Raw genomic sequence first — 23,326 nt, 5'->3', positions numbered from 1 at the left:
CATCCACTTCTGATGGCACAGCAGACAAATGAACCAAATATAAGACGGCATCCAACGAAATACCATGCAATACAAAACCGAAAACATGGTTTTAAATTTCCACCGAAACCGACAAGAAATGACCGAAATGCATAAACCAAAATCATCAGTGTAATAGTCGTATACTACATTAGTATATATTATATAACGGATTTCCTAAGCTCCATCGCAAAAGGCTTTTCACGGCTGGTCTGTCACAATTCAGACCAGCCACCTCGTGAATGGAGACAAAAGCTGTTGTCTCCATTCACGAGGTGGCTGGTCTGAAGTGCGACAGACCAGCCGCGAAAAGCCTCTTGCGATGGACGCTAGCAAATCCCATTACATAATTATATTTATACGAAGTGAATGCAAAATGTGGTGCATGCATTATTTATAAATATTTATATGAATTACATTTGAAATTTGGCAGGTACTAAAGTGTTTGACATGTACGACAGTGCGTGTCATTAGGTGTTTGATGTTTTCAAACCATTATGGATGGTTGTCTTGCTTGTATGATGATTTTATTTGTGCTTATTCTAGCCTCTCCTGAAGTTTCATCTTTAAATTCTATCATTTGCATAGGCTTCCATATGTTTCCTTGATTTTATAGGATTTCCACTGAGGCGACCGAAATTCAAAACCTTGACTGAAAATACCTTATCAAGTGCAAGGATCTTCGTCCATATGAATACAAGAATTTGCCGCAAATCCTTTGCTGGCGTCTTTAGCAATTTGAGAACATATGGAAAGACTCCAACTGACAGAGCCTATGACACAGCAACACAAAGGTAAGTTGGACTGACTGAAATGGAGAAACAAAAAGAATATCAACAAATATCAATACATAAAGATGGAATATCAAACCAATCAACAAGTTACCAGATCCAAAGCCCAAGGTCCCATATCCAGAAACCTTCCCAGAAGTACCAGGGCTCGAAATCGATGAGTTGGACTTAGCAAAACCTGAAATAGTGACATCTTAAAGTTTAGGCATAAGAAATCAAAAGGGTGTAATGAATCAAGGCAAAAGAAAATTTTATTTTGAACAATATGAATCAGAACAATATAGTTGTGTTGAGTTCAAATAGATTGTAGAAGAAGATTGGTCGCCCCCCTGCTCCCAGTTCCTTGATCTAGCTTGGGAAATCCCAGGCCGGCCGGTGTTGGGGGTGTTATGCATAATGATAGAGGGGAGGTGCTTTGGGCCTATACAGGCCCCATCGGGGTGGCGGATTCTACAGAAGTGGGGGGTGCATGCAGTTTATCAGGGTTTGAAGTTGACGGTGAGAGGTAGATTGAATAATGTGGTGATAGAAGGAGACTCCATAAATGTCATTCGTTGGCTTAAGGGTTCCCAAAATCCTCCTTGGAGATTTGATAGATGGTTCGATGAGATATCAGATTGGGTGCGGTCTCTCTTTCTTGAATTTAAGCATGTGCGTCGCTCGGACAACAAGTTGGCGGATAGGCTAGCAAAAGATGGAGTCTCCAAGGATTCTTTTGTCCTCTATGAGGAGCTTCCGCCTTGAGTTTATATGGCTTTTGTTTCTTGTTTTTTTTTAATGGTGGTAATTTCATTAATGGGACCGAGATGGTCAAAAAATACAAGAGAGAAATATAAACAAAAAACAGCTCAGAAGATCAAGGTGGAAGGAAGTCGTATTGTTCCAAGGATTCCAAGTGAACTGCACTTTCTGCTAACTCGTCCGCCTCTCCATTAGCCGATCTTCTAATGGCTTTTATAAAATTTATGAAATTACCACTTTGTATTTTTCTTTCTCTTACTATCTTGACCACCTCGGTCTTTTTTGCTTTCGATAAAATTTGCCACCATTTAAAAAAAAAAAGAAAAAAAGAATCAGAACAATATAATACACCATGAACAATAAATAAATTGCTTTTAGAAAACAACTTCTGGACGAGACAATGATGAATACCAGCTTCCTAGTTGGATGAGGGATAATACACAATCATATCCTTTGGGGTTTCTCAAGAAGGATGGTTAAAAAAAAACTTGCTTGTTGGTCTTCTAGGTTAGCAATTTCAATTTCAGTATGCAAGTTTTCTAGATGTGATACTCAACATGTAACTAATGCCCTTCTATAAAGTTAAAACCAGTTCAAGTTTTCTATTCATTATATGCCTCATCTTATGGAACAAGATAAGTGCTAAAAAGTTTAAACATGTCATGTTGCATCACCACTCTCATAGTCATGCCACATCCATATCTGAAAATTTTAGAAATGGTCAACTACCCCTATCAAATCAGGTATGAAACAGGGGCCTATTTATAGGGATTCCAGGTTTCATTTCTTTATATGCTTGCATGGGGCACCTTAAATTGGGACATGCCTTTCAGGGTTTTAAGGCCAATGGCTGAGGTTTGACTAAGTTCAGAAAGGAATTTTAAGACAATATTTAAGTTCCTGTAACTGAAACTTTTTCGCATCATGGTTTATTGTTTATTTTGGGAGATGACATCCACACTGCCAATGTTTTGTAAATCACGGGCTCTGTTGCCAAGTCTAAATGTTAATGGCTATTAAAATAAGTCCTTATATTTTTAGTCAGATGTACTTGTAGGGCACAAAGAAATCAGAGGAAAGAAGACAATGGGAACAAATAGAATGAAAGGACAAGGTTTTGGCATGTCTTGAATTTTCACATTGTATGAGGGACATCAAACCATAATGACCTTCTCAGTAATACAATCACCTCTGTCGCAACTGCCCATAAAGGATTGGTAGCAAAATGCATATATTTCTTAGCAGTGGATGCTTCCTACCATGCAATTCTAGTTAACCAGTTCAAGGAGTGCTGTGAATGAAAAAAAATGGAAAAATCATTCTTAATATTTGACAAAATGCAAAAAAAGGGAATCTGGTCCAGCATAAAATCTTAGACTTCGATGAATACTAGAATATTATGAATAGGGTATGAGGGAAACAAGTCACTTCACATAAATCAACGCTGCCTGCATTGTCTTTCTTGGGAAATGGTCCAATGAAAGATGTGTCAGGTCCAATTGGAGCATTCTATAGTATGTTCCTAAACCAGGTTTCTTTAACCAAATTTGTTGGTTTCTGTGAGGATCCAGGAAGTCTACATCTTGCGATTTAGGGACAACCCAAATTCATACTAACATGTGGACATTCTGATGCTTGTTGCCTTCACGACCTTCTCCAGTTCTTGTTCCTGGAGGTTAATTCTCTGCCAAGAAGAAGACTCAATCTTGACCTCATGTACACTACCAATGTGTCAGGTCATGCTGATAGGCCCAGTGGATTCTTGCTAGAAGAAAAGAGCTTTGGAACACAATTCTACGCAATGGACGATCGTTGGATCCAAGTCAAACGAGTAACCTACACTCATTAACACACTTACACGAGAGAGAGAGAGAGTCATCTATTATATTTGGTATCATACGGGAATTTGTGTATAATTGATGTATGTATTTCATTTTAATTATACTGTAAGGATAGATCAAACGAATAACCTAACACTCATTAACACACTTACACGAGAGAGAGAGAAAGAGAGAGAGAGAGAGAGAGAGAGAGAGAGAATCATTTATTATATTTGGTATCATACAGGAATTTCGGGCCGAAATTTCGGTAAAACGAAATTTCGATTGAAATTAATCGAAATTTCGAAATTTTGTAAGGTTTCGAGTTTACCCGATTTCGGTTTCGTTCTCCACCGAAACCCGAAATTTCGAATTTTCGTCGAAATTTAAAACCTTGGTCTCATCCATAATATCATCTGTCGGGCCACTAGCATCATCTGTGCCTGGCTTGTCGTGTGAGTCGATAATATCGGGCGTGACCACTTCCTCCCTTTCTTGAGATGTAACCTCATCAACAGGAGAAGGAGACGGTGTGTAGATAATTGACCCCATTGTGAATCCCACTGGCGACGAGCTGCCTCCTCACGGGCTATGCTGTGGTAGTATGCCTCAAACACGGCTACTCGCTCACGACGAACTGCCTACTCAATGTATCAACCTCTGCTCGTACCGATATGCCAATGGCACATAAGCTCTCATAAACTCATCATGGGCCTCCTCCCATCGACAGAATGGAGGCTTGCCTAAATGATGACGCTCCCATAACATGTGCATCCACAACGTCTTAGCTCGTCGTCTCACAATGTCTCACTCGGCGAATGGTCACTCAGTAGTCATAGAGGTAGTACTCATGGTATACCTCAAGAGCGTCGATCCACCATAGACATTCAGGCTCATGATCGCCATTGAGATCATAGCCTCTAAAAGATGGAACAAGTGGTGGAGCCATTGGAATCGGTGTTGAAAAATGAAATTAATCGTCTGATCTGTCTGTAATGTTGAAAGAAGCAAAATGCCTTTCGCGGATCTCAAATCAAACTCACGAATGAGCTTGACCAAAGGTCGGACCAAAACCACTCACTGTTGGATGCTAAGAGTGGGTTGGATAAACTCTTCAAGTTGTCACGAACAACTTTCGTTTTGACACCGTGGTCAAATTCAGAGTAGAAATGGCCCAAATGAAAAATGAGTCGGAGAAAGAGACGAAGAAGAGAGACAAGTTTCTTTTTCTTTTTCTTCTTTCTTTCCTTTTCCTTTCTTTTCTTTTCTCCTTTTTCCTTTACTCAGTTACGTAACAGAGAATATATAACCCAATTAATGTACGACGGTGCCCAAGGGGAAAAGAGCAGGGATGGGGATGGATAAGATCAGCAACTTACCTTTTTTGAATGATTTTCTTGAATGACACGTATATGCTGCTGCCTTGAGAAATAAGCTTTCCTTCCTTTTGGTTTTTATCTCTTAAAAGTTATGGGAAGGTATCGTGCAAGTGAGGGAACCACCTCCTTTAGCTTTGCTTTTTTTGGATAATGGCCATCACCTTTCTTTATTCTTTCCTATTACCTATGACCTTAGGTCACCAGGTAATCACCAAATAAGTGATCGACAATGGAAAGGAAGGCTTACCTTTTGTGACATGTAGCTTCAATAATAAGCAACTTGCCTTCTTACAGATATTTTCCAAAATATCTCTTTTAGGTTGCATTCACGAAACAAAGAACGCTGGAGAAGGAGAAAACAACTAAAAGACAAGGTGACAGGGCAACGGTGGTGCGCGGATGCGGCACCAATGGATTTTGCAGAGTGAAAAGTCGGCAACGACAGGGGGGCTTGATGTGCGGATCTGAGAAGATGGCTGGCCATGGGGTTGTAGCGGAGAGGAATCGGGACTCAAGCAGTGGGTTTGTGTGGGGTTTAACAACCCCTTGGGACTGTTTAGTTGCAGAGGGGGTGACTGACGAATGAGAGAAGGGTTCTTAGGGTTAGGGTTTCAAGGTGGAAAGGTGAGGAAAGGAGTGTTTGGGTTTTATTTTGGGTGTGCTGTGGAGGAGAGACGGTACAGTTGTAGGCTTGGGTTAACGGAAAAGGATGGGTTGATTGGCAAGGATTTCTGGCTAGTGGTGATGGTTTATGGTGCTTAACATATGGGGATGAAGGGTTAAGGGAAAAGGATTGGTTTATTGGCTGGGGTTTCTGGCTAGTGGTGATGGTTTATGGTGTTTAACATATGAAGATGAAGGGTGCTCAAAAAACGTGAGGAAAAGGCCAATTTTAGGGCTGTAAAATTGAGATGGAAGGGAGGGCTGAAAGAAGGTAAGATAACAGTCTTGAGTTGGGTATCCTAAGAGGTTGAAACAAAAAGGTTTTAGGGCAGTTTCAATAGGATGCTAAAGGGAGATTGGAGGAAATCAAGGTTGCAGGGAATGGAGTTTATAGGACTGGTTTAAAAGGGATAGAGGGACTGTTACTGGGAGTTTAGATGTTGTGATATGTGACTGCTATGAGGAAAACAGAAACTGGTTTTCTATGGGTGAACATGGGCCGGTATGTGACCACAAAAAACCAAGGGAACACGAGCGGATTTGAGGGAAAATATTTTGGGAAGGAATCCTGGTAAAAAAAGTGGGCTTCTGCCGGCAGCTTTACGTGCAAGGATTACGATTTCTTCTCGAGATGGACTGGTGAACGGTGGTGAGAAAACGAGAAGATTTTCGCCGGACACTCTTGGATCTTTCACATTCATACCAAGCTGATGCAGGCGGGGGAAGAGAAATAGAAGAAAGAGGAGAAAGAGAAGAGAAGACGAGAAGAGGTAGAACAGAGGAGAAAAGAGGGGAAGCAATAAGAAGAAAAATCTGTAACCATTCAAAAAGAAGAAGAAAAATTTGTAAAGGGGAGATATCTCAATCAATTCTTAGTTCATCAAAAACAAGCAACCCCTAATACACGAGGCCTATATATAGGCAATTGAAATAATATTCCATGGGAAAATAAATAAATTCCCTAACTCTAAATAACATGAAAAATAAAAGCCCTAAAACTAAATACCATGGAAATAAAAATCCTAGGAACTAAATAACATGGAAATAAGTCCCTAAAAGTCCTAATGGGCAAATATGCCTATTATTGGGCCTACAATTCGCATCACTAGTGACCCACAAAGGCTTTCAAAATCTCTCCTATGTCATTCCTAGAAGAACCACACATCCTGCGGACTTTGGGTAACACAAAGAGCTACCATTGGAGTAAAGAAAAATTATCAAACTGCCAAAAGATTATGAATCAGAAAAAAGGAAAAAGGGAAACATAAAGCATATCATCTATCACACTTCTCCTGCAAGTACCATGAAACTTAAAGAGGCAATAAAATCATGCCCTAAAAGTTAAATTCAAACATCTCAAAGTAATAAGAGGATGATCATGAAAAAGGACTAGAATAAACACATTGATATGAAGTTGACATAGAAGCCAAACTACAATCTTACATGAAAAGCTATTGTTACTAGGAGGCATGATACATGAGCAAAGATAACAGGGGGATCCATAGGATACGGTAACACATGAGAGTCTCACCTGCAGAACTATGGGCAATTGCTCCGGTGGCTTCTTGTGTTCAGACCCATGGTCAAGCCATACTTCAAATGCCGTAAGCTGTTCCGTGAAAAAAAGGCTTGGCTGAATGTGAAAATAGGAGACATATTAAGCATAAAAGAGAGGAAATCGAAAGATGTATGAGAGACAAATCTGGTCATCATTTGTTTTGAATTACGTGTGTTAATGACAAAGTATAACCAATCAAAATATAGAAATTCATATGATATAATGCAAGCTCAGTGGATAGAAAACCTGGAACTTGGCGTTCGGTTCGTTAATCAATGACTCGAGCTGGGAAAGGCAAATTTCTGCAGCCATGTCCCATGCATCCCTATAAAAGCAAATGCTATAAAATGAGATAAAATGACAAAAAAGTTGTAGCATGCAAATATGTTCAGAGACCTACCACATATGGTGCTGATGAGTTGAAGGCAATACTGGAAATGAAACAGGGGAACAATTTGCAGCTCGCATAATTCGCTCAGCAAGTAAGAAATTTCGGAACAGACTCGCAACCAACAGATCCTGCCTGAAAAGCCTCTGAAACAAATCTGAAAAAAGCACATCAACGTCAACGATGAATTGACCAAAATGAAAAAGGGGGGAAATATTATAAATCCCCTACCGCTTTCCCCGATTTAAAAACCATCCAAGTCAAGCACAACATTAGCGTTTATCCTTTTGTTCTTCTGTTTCATCTTCCCTGGTCAAACTTCTTGCTTCCTTGCTTTCAATATTCTCTTTAGACGGATTGAAACTTTCAGAAAATCTCATATAATTAGGAAACCTTAATTTTAATTGATCTTGAGGTAAAAATCAAAGTTCATGAATCTAGGAATTGAAGCAAAATACTACGAGAACCCTCTTAAAACCCACTCAAATCTCCGAAGAAGCCAGATTAATTGTTTTTTTCTACGAATCCCACTCCTAGGCTGAAGAAATTGTAAGATTCTGGAAATTTCATAGAAATTGAGTTGCCCAATGGAATTTCTCAAAACTTTGGTGAAGGTTTTGGAGAACATGCTAATTTCGCCTACAATTGACCTTCAAAACTTTAAAAATCATAAAATAATTACTGGGTTATATTCGGGGGTTCTTCAGACCTTTTCTTCTTCTACATCTAGAAACAAAAAATCGCAGTTAGCCTATGCACACCCCATCTTCTTCAAACCCGCTCTGCAAAATCTCTCCTGTCATTGTCACAATTCTTTCATATCTAATTGATTTTGCAGTAGATTGGTCGATCTAATTTTCATATGAACTGATTTTTCTTCCCAAGGCACACAATGGCTAAACCTCATCTAAACCTTTCCTTAACAATAAAGCAAGTTATTATTCTCGTTATGGCTAAAGCCTCATCTAAACTTTTCCTAAACAAAAAAAGTAAATTATTATTCTTTCTATGCAACTCCCATGGAGAAACCAACACTGACTTACGTGGTAAGGTGTGGAAAGAAGAAAGAAAAGAATTATCACTCAAAAAAAAGCGAGAAAAGAATAAAAGTTTAAAAGTTAATATTATTTAACCTAGGTTAGAAAGGAGGGCATGTTTGAAGATAAATGTTTAACTAGGACGGGTCTGGTGTTAGTAGAAAAAAAAGGAGGGGATTTATCATTTTCCCACAAAAGAATAGCTGATTCAACAACTACAAGCAAGAGGGCTTCGGCCTGTAGATTAACTGGAAGGTGCTTTGTGTCCCAACCATAAGGTTGTGTCTTCAATCAAATCTTACCTACCAAAGGAAAATATTTGCAGACAAAATAATACGGATTAAAACAGTTATCTACCACGTGGAAGGACATTCCAGGCAATTGTATCAGTCACTGCTGTGAAAATCCAGTTAAGCTCCCCAAGAATTGTTTTTCGCTCCTTTTGACACCCAGGAATTTTGTCTATAACAGCAGGGTCAAGGGAATGATGAAGCAATGAACGAGAACAAAACCTGTGAAATATACAACAATTAACAAAAAGACCAGTAAGCAGGAATTAAAACATTGAAGACAAGAAACAAATATTATAACCACCAAAACCATAGATGACCATAACAAGTTAGAATCCAAGCAGCTCATCAACTCAAATAATGCCAGTAAAATCAGTCTCAAGCAACCACGTATCCAATACAGCTAGATAATAAAGAACAATACCGAAAATTCAAGGTAGTATTCCCAGAAGACATATGAATGCAATTTGTGGAAAATTCCAAAACTTCATAAAGCTGAGAAGTTGCAACCCTAAAAGAAATAAGGACTTAAAATAAATATAGATTCTCAAATAGGGAACATTTAATCTCCTCCTACAGGAGTTTCTTATGCAAACGAGGTGGAAGTGCGGGCCATCCAACATGGTATTAAGCTTCTAACCAATGTTGGGGTGGAAAAGGTTGAGATAGAAGGAGATTCAAAGAATGTGATAAGCTAGCTTAATGGGACACACTCAATACCATGGAGATTTGCGGCTTTTTGTATGAAATCCAAGATAGAGTAGGAGGGGCACACATTTAAATGCTTATCATGTGAAACGGTCTGCAAATGGCATAGCGGATAAGCTAGCTAAAGATGGGTATCCAGGGAAAGTCTGGAGCAGTTTATTATCTTCCCCTTTGATTTTTTTTCCTTTTCGCTTTTCTTGTGGTTCTTCTTGTATTATCTGTTCAGACCTCCTCGGTCTTTGAACGCTTATATGAATACTATTCATCATCCAAAAAAAAAAAACGCTTAATCTCCTCCTCCCCCCACCCTGCCCCCAAGGGCAAATAGGCAAATATTTAATCTCCTCCTCCGACAACGGCTTCCCCAGGAATTCACACTCTTGCTCGTCAATAGAATCAAACTCAACTCCCTCACGCAAGGGACCGTGCCTTCCTCGGAAGAGTACAGAGATTTGTAATAATCCACAACACCCTTTGTAATCACCTCCTCCTCAGCCAGCCTTCCATTTACCATCAAAGAAGGTATTTGGTTCCCTCCCCTTCTTGCACTAGCAATCCCACGGAAATAAGCAGTGTTCTTGTCTCCTCTCAACCACCTGACTCTAAACCTCTGACGGAAAAAAAAATCCTCCTGGAGCACTAAACGATTGTGCTCTTCCTTTAGCTTCCCTAACACTTCCACATCCTCCCCATTTGCCATGCCAAGATCTTCTGAGGCCTTTATCTCCAGAATCCTTGAAAGAATCAACTTTACTTTCCTTCTCCGATCAATTGTTTTCCTTTCTCCATGCTTTTAATTTTGCCTTCACATAACGGTGCCTTCTCCGATCAATTGTTTTCCTTTCTCCATGCTTTCTCTAGCTTATCACCACATCTAGCAGCCACTAGCCTCCTTTTCAGACCACCATTCACACATTCTGTCTTTCATCTTAGTTTCTTACAGGCAAGCAAGTTCAAACCGAAACGGGATATGTCCCAAGATTCCAACCTAGGATCCAACAAAATCAGCCAGTGGTTAGAAGTAGAATGAGGAAGAGCTCGCTGACAAGTTTCTCGGAATGGAGACAGTCACTGCGAGCATATGAGAAACTGATCTACTCAACTCCTGCTCTCATTTCTAGACCAAGTAAATGGGCTCTAGAGAAAGGGAGGTATAGAAGCTCATATTTATTGATTAACTCCGAAAATGAAAGCATGCTACCTGAAATTTTGCTACTACCCGCTCCCTCCTCAACAATTCTGGTGACATTGAAATCCTCACCAATGCACCGCCAAGGATGATTCCACCTTCTCCGAATCTCCTCCGGTTCATCCCAAAGAAAGGTTTGTCCGCTTTCAGCGAAGGGCCATATATACCCGAGAAGGTCTAGATTGAGTTGTTATCCACCTTTCTATGAACAACCAACACTGAAAATCCACCCTTAAACTCATCCAATAATGTGAAGTCTGTGTTATTCCACGTTACCAGAATCCCACCCACCAGGCCCCCTGCATCGAGGGCAGTAAAATCCCAATTATTCCTGCATCCAATATCCCTAAGGATCCATCTATTTGAAGTACTAGCTTTAGTCTCCTGTAGACAAAGAATATCAGGCTTGTGTTTTACCAGGAGGCACTTAACATGGGATCTCTTCTTCAGGGTACCCAAACCTCTGATATTCCGATTGAGAATCTTCATTTGGAAACACTTTGGCGAAGCCACCTTCCCTACACCCCATTTCCACCTCCTCTTCCTTTGCCCATGCCTCTTCCTTTACTAGAAGAAGGCCCATCATAGTTTACCCTGACGGCAGACGAACCAATTCTCTAAGCATTTTCTTTGATTAACTTTGTTACTGTGTTTCATTCAAAAAAAGGAGCTACCATTGAAACAGTTAAAATTTTTAAAAATAAAAAAGGAAATTATTACAAAATTAAAGAAATCATTATATCAACCAATTTTTTTTTGAATGAATGAATCAACCAAATTTTAATAAAAATAAATACTTAAAACATCAAATTTATTGCAATACATCAATGAAACCAGGAAAACTTACTCATACAAAATGCTAACCACCAAGTGTTAACTATAAATATTACAAATAGAAATAAATATAGAATTGTTCAAACTTCAAAGTTCTCACATATCACATCTCATCTCATCTCTCAAACATAAGTCATAATAAGTCGTCTCTTGTTACCCTTTCAAACAAAAAAAAGTCATCTAGTAAAGGCTTCCATAAGCCGGATCATCATGCTCAACTGAATGGTATCCTTCATCACAACAAGATAAAGTGCTGAACAAGTGAAGAAATGGAGGATTTGTTGGGTTTTTATGGCCCTCATTTGTTTAGGAAAGTAAAACGGCATAGAATACTCTTCAAACGGCTATAAAACATTAAAACACAGCCATATTTTCGTGATTTTACAGGATTTCTACAGAAATTTCTGCCTGAAACTGACATGTTTCCATTTCCGTCAGAACCAAAACACATACCATAACCAAAACCTGAAACCTTGGTTATAGAGCTATAGCTAAGCCACAAAAATGATATCAAGATAAAATAGTGTGGAAATATCATGTGATCTTCAAAATCTCATATAATTCTTACCATGGCAACATGGCTCGATGCAATTCTTTAAGAATGGAGCATTTCAAATAAATTCCAATAGCGTTTATGGTGACAGACTGATGGCACTGATGAGCAAGGTTCATATCGGTTTCAGTTTTGGTCGGCACAGAAACGGAAACATTTCGTTTCGGTTGGAACTTTCAGTGGAAATCATGTAAAATCACAAAAAGATATGGAAACATATGCAAATGATGAAATTTTAAGACGGAACTTCAAGAATGCTAGAATAAGCACAAATACTTACTTAGAAACCATCACATACGCAAGAAAGCCATCCATAATGGCTTAATCACATCACACACCTAGTAACATGCATTGTCGCACATGTCTGGACTCTGGAATAGTGAAGTCAATAATTAAGTACAATGTAATGAAGTATAAGAAAGTACAACGACAATCCCTCCAAGTACCGAGACTCTGTTAATACCACAGAGGTGCAAGATGGCATTGGTCGTACATTGATCAGACAACCGATGCATAAGAGACGGTTACTTAGTGTATTCATTTTGCCACTATATTCGAATGAAATTCAAAAAAGACTCTTGCATCTTCCATTTGTGCATCTGCTGCTTCCTTATCTTTCTAGTTGCTCCGTTCCAGAGCAGTCCTTACGATGATGTAGTATAGGCCCCGCTGGCGCCAACAATGGCGGCAGCACGCAACAGTAGCAGTGAAACGTCAATGGGGACAAAAATGGCGACAGTGAGTTTCAGCTTGAAACTTTCAAGTATTTTACTTTATTTTTTCGATTTACAGCAAATTAGGGCAGGATTTTTTATTATTTTGAGAAAAAACAACTTTATGCATTGTAAATCAGAACATCTTTCTAAATTTTTTGTCGTTTCAACTATTTCTGTCGAATTTCAATCATAATTTCGAATTTCAACCTAAGTAATGAAGATGAACGAATCCATTGAGATTTTATTTTGGTGGGGATGGAAACGGAAACATTTTGGTTGTTTCGTGTCGGTTTCAGTGGAAATTTAAAACCATGTTGATGAGGAATTTCATGCAAATTACAAACCTGCAACTTTCTATGAAGGGACACAGTATATAACTGAGAGAAACACACACACCCAGCTTTCCTGTATGTTTTAAGACCTTAAGATCGCAGACTAGAAATTTTGGTATTTTTGCCTGCTGCTTATATTCATGTGGGATCACACTCCATTAATAACTAGTATTTGAACTTATATTGATAGAAAAACTTGCCTATATTGTTACAGAAACTCCATTTTTGTTGGTTATTCATTCTAGTAGTATCCGTTAGATATATCATTGTCCTGATACAGATATCCAAATCTCCATGTGATTTGAATTTGTAGCATCCAAATAATTGCATAGAGCCACAATCGAAGTTATCATAGGTCTCAGTTTTCTATGAAAGAGAAATAGTGCTGCAGTCATTCAAATCATTTTCAGAAAACATGGAGAACACTTTTATTTCACTCAATTAGCCTAGGTGAATCTCCCAACTACTCCAAAAGTATCAACTGGATACTACGAACTAACTGCCAATTAGAAGGAAATACTAATAGCCAGCAAATTGGAAGTATAAAAGATTAAATAAAGCCATCTCCAACAACTTAACCTTTTGGAGTAATTGGTAGTTTGACATAAAATCAGAGCAAAGGTCCTGAGTTCAAGATATTAAACATCCACATGCAATGGCCTACCCAAAAGAGGGGCCACATGTGCCACATGTGCCACATGTAGGCCAACCCTAAAAGGCGAGGCCACACGTGAGGGGGGTGTTAAAGTATAAAAGATAAAATAACACCATTTCCAACAGCTGAAGCTTTTGGAGTAATTGGTAGTCTGACACTAACATGTCATGATACTGCAACCATGGGAGACATATAGGTTTTAACCAAAAGTAATTAGGTACTTCATGGAAAATTGGATAATTGGATATAAAAATGTTGCTACAATGCAAAGAGTCGTTCATTCTCATCTTAGATAACACAACAGAAGCAAGAAAATTTCATCAAAATGAAATACAAATTTTTTTTGCATAGTAAGCACTTAAGAAATTACCAGATTAAGTTGATATATTTCTGCAAAGAAAATAAAACCTGATGGATAGAAAAACCACAATCAATAAATAACAGGAACAACAGAAGGGGATATACCACCGTAATGCCATTTTGATAGGTGTCGTGAGGCACGATGTGAAAACATCAGCAGGAAATTCAACACTGTGAGGAAGAGTTTCATGTGCTTCACAAGCACCGAGCAGAATGCAATCTTTCATTGAAGACACGGAGGAACCAGACGAACTTGACTCTCGCCGCTAAAACAAGGAAAGAAACTGTTTACAAGGGGGGAGAATGATGTCCAAAATTATGAAATATTAATTTGCATGATCTGCATTAATGTACATCAATCTACAACAAACTTCAATGGCTAAGTATATTGTTAAAGTATAAAAAATTAAATGACGCTATCTCCAATAGCTTAAGCTTTTGGAGTAATTGGTTGTTTCACATGTATAACTGATCAAATTTCCTGGGTTCAAAACTCCTCGGTGTTAAAAATCCACATGCAATGGCCAACCCCAAAAGAGGGGCCACATGCGCCACTTATAGGCCAACCCTAAAAATTGGGGACACATGAGGGGGGAGTGTTGAAGTATAAAAGATTAAATGACACCATCTCCAATAGCTTAAGCTTTTGGAGTAATTGGTTGTTTCACATATATAACCGAGACAATTGCAGTATAGTGATGCAAACCTCCGTAAAGGCACTGACAATCATCCCGGCAGCAGAGCAGTCAAATACATATATGGACGGTGTCTTCAACCAGGAATCAAGGTTGCTGACCGGCAATCGAATGCATTGTGTATAACTCTGAGATCAATACCAAATAATTAGTGCCAGAAAACAAAATTTCCTAAGCAAATCATACAAAATAATAAGGCCACGTTTTGATACCTAATGTTTTTGTATTTGGATTTGGATTTGAGTTTTGGATACAAAATAAATCAATCATCCTCATGCTGATGTTGTATGAGAGAGAGGGAGGGAGAGAGAGAGAGGGAGAGAGGGAGAAGGAGGGAGAGAGAGGGAGAGGTATGGCTGCTGCAGCAGCAAGGTCAAGGAGCAGCAAGGGCGAAGGTAATTGCCACAAATATTGATTTCCAAATAATGTCTTGCAGAGCAGATTTGAAAATCGGATTTTTTTTCACTGTTGTAGCTGATTTGGAAATCTAAGGATCTGATCCAGCTCCAAATCTCAACTGCAAATGTGAGAAATCCAAATCTAAATCTTGTGGATATCCAAACGTGGCCTAATAGAAGATTAAATTTGGAGAAGATAAGGACCTTATTGGAAAACAATATTTCACCATTAGCAGTTGGCTTTGGTACTCCATGCCCATTGTAATGAAAGAGCACTCTCTCCGATCTAGCATATTCGCGGCATGTATTACAAAGCTTCTTTACATCATCCACAGTAGGGTCAAGTTGAATATTATAGCGAACCTGTATCCAGTTCAAAGCTTGTAACTTCGTCATAATGACTGTACTCACATTTCAGATGGTTTTTTTTTTTTTTTGAATGGCCACATTTCAGATGGTTACAATGCAACGGTTGGCTTACCCTAGGTTCCCATCGTTCGTATTGAACCTGCAACGTTTTACCAATTGTTTCAAGTGCCTTTGAAGGTTCCATCGAGAATGGATCTGCTAACAAGGGATAGAAAGAAACAGAAAGTATATGAATGCTTCTTTTCTTTTCTTTTTTTGAAAAAAAAGGTATATAAATGCTTATCCTTTGGAAAGAGAACACAAAAGCAGAAAATGAGAAGCCTAACTAGCAAACTGCTGGAAACAAATGTAAGATAAGAAGCTAATGGGGCTCTTCGCCAGGGGTATAGAAATCCTTAGATGAGCTCTCCCTCGGATAGGCTACCCTGTTTGGGTAATTTTATCTTGAATAAACCCTTGGGATTGGCTACCCTGCTCGTATAGTACACCCTACCCATTGGGGCTGTTTTCTACATGAACAGAGGATAGCAAGCTTATCCTTGCTATCCCCCCCATGGAGAATTATCCATCTGCAATAAAATAAACTGAGACCCTATAGTCTACAATGCATAATCAACTTTAAAATCCCCACTCAATCTCTCTATTGAGTAAGACTTTCAAGACAGACACCCCCCAAAAATTTTATATATACACGTGGGGTGTGTGTGTGTGGGGGGGGGGGGGGAGGGTAGAGAGAGATAGTAAATCTTTTTTGGGAAAAGAACCACAGAATTATGGCCCAAGCCAAGTGGCAGGTGACCAGGTCATTTGATCTAGTCAACCACCACTAGTCTGGTCCACTACACCATTCCAGTGAAATAAAAATAAATTGCTAATTTTTTCAGCCTTGATCTTCTAGATCTCCATTTGACATAAAACTTGGGCGCACTATATGGCATGGTGGTGGCCCATCAGATCATCACTCCCAAACAATTACAACACATGCCAGATGTCCAGTTGTTCAAGCTCATCAAAATTAATTTGTGTGGCATATGTACTGTTTATTGAACTTGTATATGCGTATACATATAGATGTATTATGTCTTATATAATCTATAAAGAAATGATATCCGCATCAATGTTACCTGGAACGTGGTTCATTCCGGTACGTGGTACGGGAACGGGGTACGAAGGTAGCCCGGTACGCGGTACGATGAGGGTATGCTATGTTGGTTCGCTATTCGGGATTGCGGTCAGTTTGGAGCGCTAATTCGGACTCACTCACTCTCTCTCTCTACACACAAATATATATATATATATATATATATATATATATATATATATATAGAGAGAGAGAGAGAGAGAGAATAGAGTTCCTGAGGTTAACCTCATATAGGCTTATATGAGGTGGCGCTCACAAAACATAAGGCGCCCACTTTGTTTGGATGATCCAAACCATTCATTTTCAAGACCCCATCATAGATAGGGTGTGTACCAAAAATCAGCTCCATTGGATCATCCTAACCCCTCCAAAAGTGGGCAAAAATGGGCAGATTTGTGAGCAAAAAGTGTCTATCCATTTTGCCCTCCACTTTTGGATGGGTTAGGATGATCCAATGGAGCTGATTTTTTGTACACACCCTATCTATGATGGGGCCTTTCAAATGAATGCTTTGGATCATCCTAACAATGTGGGCCCCTTATGTTTTGTGAGCGCCACGTCATATAAGCTATATGAGGTTAACCTCAGGAACCCATTTCTCATACACACACACACGCACACACACACACACACTAGTAAAAAACCCCGTGCGATGCACGGGCCGACAAAGAACTGCACGGACCACATCATAGGTTGACCCAAACCGCCCATGTGATGGAACACAACATAAATAGGTTGTGCCAGTAAAATCATTTCCATAGGCTGATCCTAGCCCTCCAATCTATAGAGGTTTCCATAACTGTTTGTCCTCTGAAGGTGCCCGCAATTCGTCAATTTTTATAAAGGTGTCCGGAAGTCGTAATATTATGTAATATGTTCACAAAAAACCGTAGTATTATGTAACATGTGCACTTAATCTGTATTTTTGCAAAGAACAAACGTCCATTTTTTTTATTACAAAAGCATAAAGGAGGGGGGGTAGGATTGAAATTATGTGGCTTTAATGGGTGCCTTTGTTAAAAAGCACAAAGGAGGAGGTAGGATTGAAAATATGTGGGTTGAATGGGTGCCTTTGTTAAAAAAAAAGTGATGTGTAATTCTCATAGAATTTTGAGAGAAATTCAAATAAGTCTCTCCTTTTCTCTTCTGCTATATATATAATATATATATATATATATATATATATATATATATATATATATATATATATATATATTTTTTTATTTTTTTTTCATATATTTTTACAAGAATATAATTCCACAGTACACACTACATACATTTAATACACAAAATATAAAAACCTCATTTATGTCATACATATTTTTTTCAAAAAGAAAGTTCCCGTTGGAATATATGAATATCCTTCCATAGTCCATACTACATCCATTTAATAAGCAAAATAAAAAACCTCATGTATGCCCTACATATTTTTTTCAAAAAGAAAGCTCTAGTTCCAATCTAACCCAAAATATATAAATTTGTAGCTCTCTCTCCATCTCTCCCTTAGTCTATATGCATCTCTCTCTTTCTCTCCTACGGGTGGCCGCAGGTCGTCATTTTTGGCGATTTAGGTCGCTAGCGAACCACATTTGGGATCGTGCGAACCCGGATCTCGGGTCGGAGGGCAGATGGCGAATCCGGTAACTATGATCCGCATTCCATGCCCTCCTCTCTTTATTTTACACTTTCCTAGTTAGATGTTATGAACTGGTTCAATTCACAATAAGCTATCAACAGCCAATGAGAGAAATGTTTAACAAAGTGTGGAGTAACATTAAATTTCGAAGGAAAAGTGAGTGACATTATCAAAACAACAGAGCACAAATATAAATTCCATATACGTTAGGGGTGGGGGGATTCCTTTAATGGTATCTTTTGTGTTACTAACAGTAAGGGCATTCCTTGGAGATTCGTTGATGTAGTAGAGGATATTACCGACCTCATCAAGGGCCATTTAACATTTTACCACCCTTCAGTATATTTATCACTCCGCCAATATGCATGCACACTCAATGGCTCTGAACGGAGTGTCTAGGGACTAGCTGGTTGTTAGCTTTTTTTCCCTCTTGAGGAGCCTCCCTAAGTTGACTTCTCTGTTTTGCTTTTCATGTTTCTTTGTTTGCTTTTGACCATCTTGATCATGGCGTGTTCTCCTTCACATTTAATGGGTTTTTTTCATCAATAAAAGAAAATAAAACCTTCCTTCTATATATAAAAGCAAAGTCCCCTCAATCCAGGCCGGAGGCGTGATACCAATCAGCTTCCCAAAATGCCTTCCACGGGCACATGCCAAAACTCTGGACTTCTATTGCGTCCAGACTCCAGACCTATATTTCCAAAGAAAAATCAGAGCGACCAGAAGTACAGACGGGGAACACTTGTCCGATGATTCAAACCATTCACAGTGGAGTCGATGTACCAGCCGAGAAATGGAAATCTCATCTGAAACTTTTTTTTTTTTAAAAAATAAAAAGGACCCGTGGGATATTGTCTTAGACTCAAAACATGACACAGAATCAAGTGATAGAATCTGATATTAGATCCACAAATGGGTTGATTATTTCAATCGTTGGATGTCGTGAACTTCCCAGATTTTATTTTTTATTTTTTTTTGAATGGTAACAGATGTCATTAAAAGAAGACTGAGAAGGTCCCCCTTACAGTACAAAGACACACATACAAGCCACGAAAGACAGTTACAACCCCGCAATATTCAATTAGGGCGGAAGAAAATCAAAAAGCTCTAAAACCTACTTCGAAACTCCATCTTTTGCCAACTTATCTGCCAGCGTTAGCAGATCTTCTCACATGCTGGTATAGTACCGAAAGCCCTTCTGAGAGATCTTTTATCTCATCAAAGAAATGAAGAAATCTCCACGGAGGACTCAAAGGCCCCTAAGCCATCTTATAACATTAAGCGAGTCACCCTCTACAATGCAACTGCCTAATCTATCCCTTTCCATACTTAGAATGCCTTGGTGAACTGCTCTTACCTCTGCTTCACTCGAATCTGCTGTTCCGATTTGACCAGAAAAAGCCTTAATGACCTCACCGGCACAGTCTCTCAGGACGCCACCGATCCCAGCAGGGCCAGGATTACCCAAACTGGAGCCATCGAAATTTAATTTTACTAGCCCCTCAGGGGGAGGGCGCCGACCTGAGTAGTTACATTAATATTCTCCTTACTATTACATACTACTCGCCATCCCTCCCACAGATCAAAGGCCGGAACAAATTGGAAAAGCGGAAGAGCCCGAGCCCAAGAGATAGTTAGTGCAATGGCCTTGATGAATAAAAAATAAGAAGATTTAGCTTTACCTTCGAATACTCTATTATTCCTTTCAATCCACAGAACCCATAATATGGCCATCAATAAAAGCCACCATAAAGTCTTTCCTTTTTTTCCCCCATGGATTACATGGCCAGCCTGCAAATAATTCTTTAAGAGAGGAGGGAAAAACCCAATTCATTCCAAACCTTTCCAGAATCCTTCCCCATACCTCACGAGCTACTTTGCAATGGATGAAGATGTGATCTACCGACTCCCCTGATTCGATACACAAGGCACAATGGTCGATAATCAACATATTCCTTTTTCTCAGAAAGTCCACCGTTTGGATCCTGTTGCCTAACGCTGACCAGCCAAAGAAACAAACTCTTGGAGGAGCCTTTATTTTCCACACCCTTGCTGCAAATGGATTTTCCTCGTAAGACATCAAACTATTATAGAAAGACTTGACTGAAAAGCATCCAGACGAATTTAAAACCCAAAGCCGTCTATCCACCCCTGTTAAGCTGATGTAATTCTGATCAAGGACCTAAAAGAAATTGAGCACCGAAGGCAATTCTCTAGCAAAGAAATTCCTCCTAAAGAGAGGTTTCCATATAACTTTACCAGCTATTCTCTCATAGCAATCTTTCACTAATGCTGACTTATCATCAGCAACTAAAAATAGGTCAGGGAATAAATCTTTTAAGGGGGAACTAGAGCACCACCGCATGGACCAAAAGGAGATCATGTCGCCAGAATACACTCTGTATCTAACACCTCGATCAAAATTGGAGTTTAGACAGAGAATATCCCTCCAAATTGTCACCCCAGGTTTGCACAAGCTATTCAGAGAAACCCAGTTACCTGGAGCAACACCATATTTCCCTGATATTACTTTAGCCCATAGTCTCGCTTTTTCCTCCCCAAACCTCCACAGCCATTTTCCCATTAAGGCTTGATTAACCTGCTTGATCCTTCTGATACCGAGGCCTCCTCCTTGGACTGGCTTGCAGATATTTTCCCAACTAACTAAAGCCAAAGACCTCTTCTTCTCTGATCCCCCCACAGAAATCTTCTTTGAATCTGTTCAATACGCTTAACAACATTCACAGGACATTTAAATAACGATAACTAATAAATGGGAATATTGGCCAAAACTGCCTTAATCAAGGTTAATCTTCCTCCTTTAGAGACCAAATTCCTCTTCCAAGTATCTAGTCTTCTTTCGATTCTTTCCACAATGGGATCCCATGCACATTTGTGAGGTCGACCCATCCCCAAAGGCAATCCCAAATAAGATGAAGGCAGACTTTCCAATGAACAACCCATGATATTGGCTAGACTAGATGCTTCAGCCTCATCGATATTCACAGCATACAATCTTGATTTTGAGAAGTTTGGTCTGAGCCCTGTTACTGATTCATAACAACGGAGAATCGCCTTAAGGTTGAAAATCTTTGAAGCCTGGGGGGAGCTAAAAAGTAAAGTATCATCCGCAAATTGTAAATGCGATACCTCAATCCCATTCTGGCTGCATTTAACCCCTGAGACCAGACCCTCCGATCTTCCTTTCAACAACAGCACGCTCAAGGCTTTAGCTACAATTACAAATAGAAAGGGAGAGAGAGGATCCCCTTGGCGCAAGCCTCGCGAAGATTTGAAAAAACCTTTTGGAGAGCCATTAATAAGAATGGAAAAACAGGCAGAAGATAAACAGCTTTTAATCCACCCCCGCCACTTCACACCGAAACCCATCCTTTCAAAAAAATAATCTAAACAGTGCCAATCCACTTTGTCATACGCTTTTTCCATGTCCAGCTTACAAATAACACCTTGCTCACCTGATTTTGCCATCCAATCCACCATTTCATTTGCCACCAGCGAGCAATCCAAAATTTGTCTCTGGCTAACAAAGGCACATTGATTCTCCGAGATGATAAAGGGAAGGACCATCTTTATTCGATCCGCCAATACTTTTGACAACACCTTATAAAGGCAACCGACTAGACTAATAGGCCTGAAATCAGAGACTTTCACCGCTCCTTTAACTTTTGGCACGAGAGCAATAAAGGTGGCGCCAGTTCCTCTGTCCAACTCCATGCCAGCATGAAATTCTCAAAAAAATGACATTATATCTCCCTTCACATACTCCCAAGAAACCTGGAAGAAGGCGAGGCAGAAACCATCCGGCCCCGGAGCTTTGTCACGATTCATCGAGAAGACCCCTTTCTCCACCTCCTCCTCCGAAAATGGCCTTTCTAACACCGAGTTATAATTAGCATCAATAGATTTAAAAACCACCTCATCCAGCCTAGGCCTGACTATATTTTCCGCTGAATATAACGATCTGTAGTAGTCCACAATTTCCGTGGTAATCGCATCTTTGCTAAAAGATAAGAATCCCTTAACTTCCAATGCCTCGATTCTATTATTCCGCCTCCTTGCACTGGCCATATTATGAAAGTAAGCGGTGTTTTTATCTCTTTCTTTTAACCAATTTACTCTGGACTCCTGCCTCCACGATATTTCATCCTGTAGGAGAAGGCCTTTGTGTTCCTCCTTGACTTTTCCCAGTTCATTCAAATCGTCCTCTGAAGCTAACCTTTCCTCATCAGCCAAAGAAATGACCCTGATTCGATTTTGTAACCATAATTTTCTCTCATGGATTGCCTCTAATCTGTGAGAATTCCACTCTTTGAGCTTTTTTTTAACAAATCTGAGTTTCTCCCCTATAATAAAATCAGCCGCCCCTTCAACCTTGTATGATGCCCACCATCCCCCCATCATCTCGTCCATTTTTGGGATTTCTAACCACGCTAAATCGAATCTGAACGAGGGGGGCCCCCATGAATCCAATCTTGGATCCAACAAAAGCGGGCAATGATCAGAAACTAAATGAACGAGCGCCTTCTGACACACTTCCGGGAACATAGAAATCCAAACAGGGCAAAACAAAAAACGATCTAATCGACTTTTTCTGGAATTTCTGGACCAAGAGAATTTAGCCCCTTTTAGCGGAATATCAATCAATTCATTCTCAGCAATGAAATCTGAGAAATCAATCATATTCTGAGAAGTTCTGCGACACTCCAGCCTTTCTTTGACCCTTCTGATTTCATTAAAATCTCCCCCCAAACACCAAGGATTTCCCCATTTACTTCTAATCATAGTAAGTTCCTCCCACAGCTGGCGCTTCACCATCCTGTCTGTAGGACCATAAATTCCTGAGAAAGTAACCACATCTGCGTCTCCCACCTTTCTGAGAACTATTGAAACAGAATACCGGCCTACCCAAGAATCTTGGACCTCCCATTTTGATTGATCCCACATGACTAATATACCTCCTGCAGCTCCAACAACATCCAGAGATAACCAATCCCAATTCGCATTGCCGCCTAAACTCATGACTAGAGCTCTGTT

The 23,326-nt window shown here is 39.5% G+C and overlaps 1 protein-coding gene across 3 annotated transcripts in view; it reads right to left on the bottom strand.

Annotated features, from left to right (window-relative positions):
* LOC143851433 (regulatory-associated protein of TOR 1-like) overlaps positions 1 to 23,326 on the bottom strand; it is a 58,137-nt gene that overhangs the window by 18,934 nt on the left and 15,877 nt on the right. For all 3 annotated transcript variants that reach the window (XR_013236331.1, XM_077360863.1, XM_077360862.1), the window contains 10 exons: positions 15,607 to 15,689; positions 15,330 to 15,488; positions 14,739 to 14,855; positions 14,138 to 14,298; positions 8,753 to 8,907; positions 7,371 to 7,515; positions 7,217 to 7,295; positions 6,944 to 7,045; positions 904 to 987; positions 681 to 791 (listed from right to left, as the gene is read on the bottom strand). Coding sequence is in view for 2 of the 3 variants with exons in the window: in XM_077360863.1 (XP_077216978.1) it covers positions 681 to 791; positions 904 to 987; positions 6,944 to 7,045; positions 7,217 to 7,295; positions 7,371 to 7,515; positions 8,753 to 8,907; positions 14,138 to 14,298; positions 14,739 to 14,855; positions 15,330 to 15,488; positions 15,607 to 15,689 (1,196 nt within the window). In the remaining variant the exon portion in view is untranslated. The remainder of the gene's footprint in view (positions 1 to 680; positions 792 to 903; positions 988 to 6,943; positions 7,046 to 7,216; positions 7,296 to 7,370; positions 7,516 to 8,752; positions 8,908 to 14,137; positions 14,299 to 14,738; positions 14,856 to 15,329; positions 15,489 to 15,606; positions 15,690 to 23,326) is intronic.

Source organism: Tasmannia lanceolata, unplaced genomic scaffold (genome assembly GCF_043159265.1).
Source record: "Tasmannia lanceolata isolate RefF3 unplaced genomic scaffold, GAP_Taslan_0.1 ptg000018l, whole genome shotgun sequence".
Classification (NCBI taxonomy): Eukaryota; Viridiplantae; Streptophyta; class Magnoliopsida; order Canellales; family Winteraceae; genus Tasmannia; species Tasmannia lanceolata.
The sequence above is the reverse complement of the archived record's forward strand: the minus strand, read 5'-3'. Positions and strand labels throughout refer to the sequence as shown.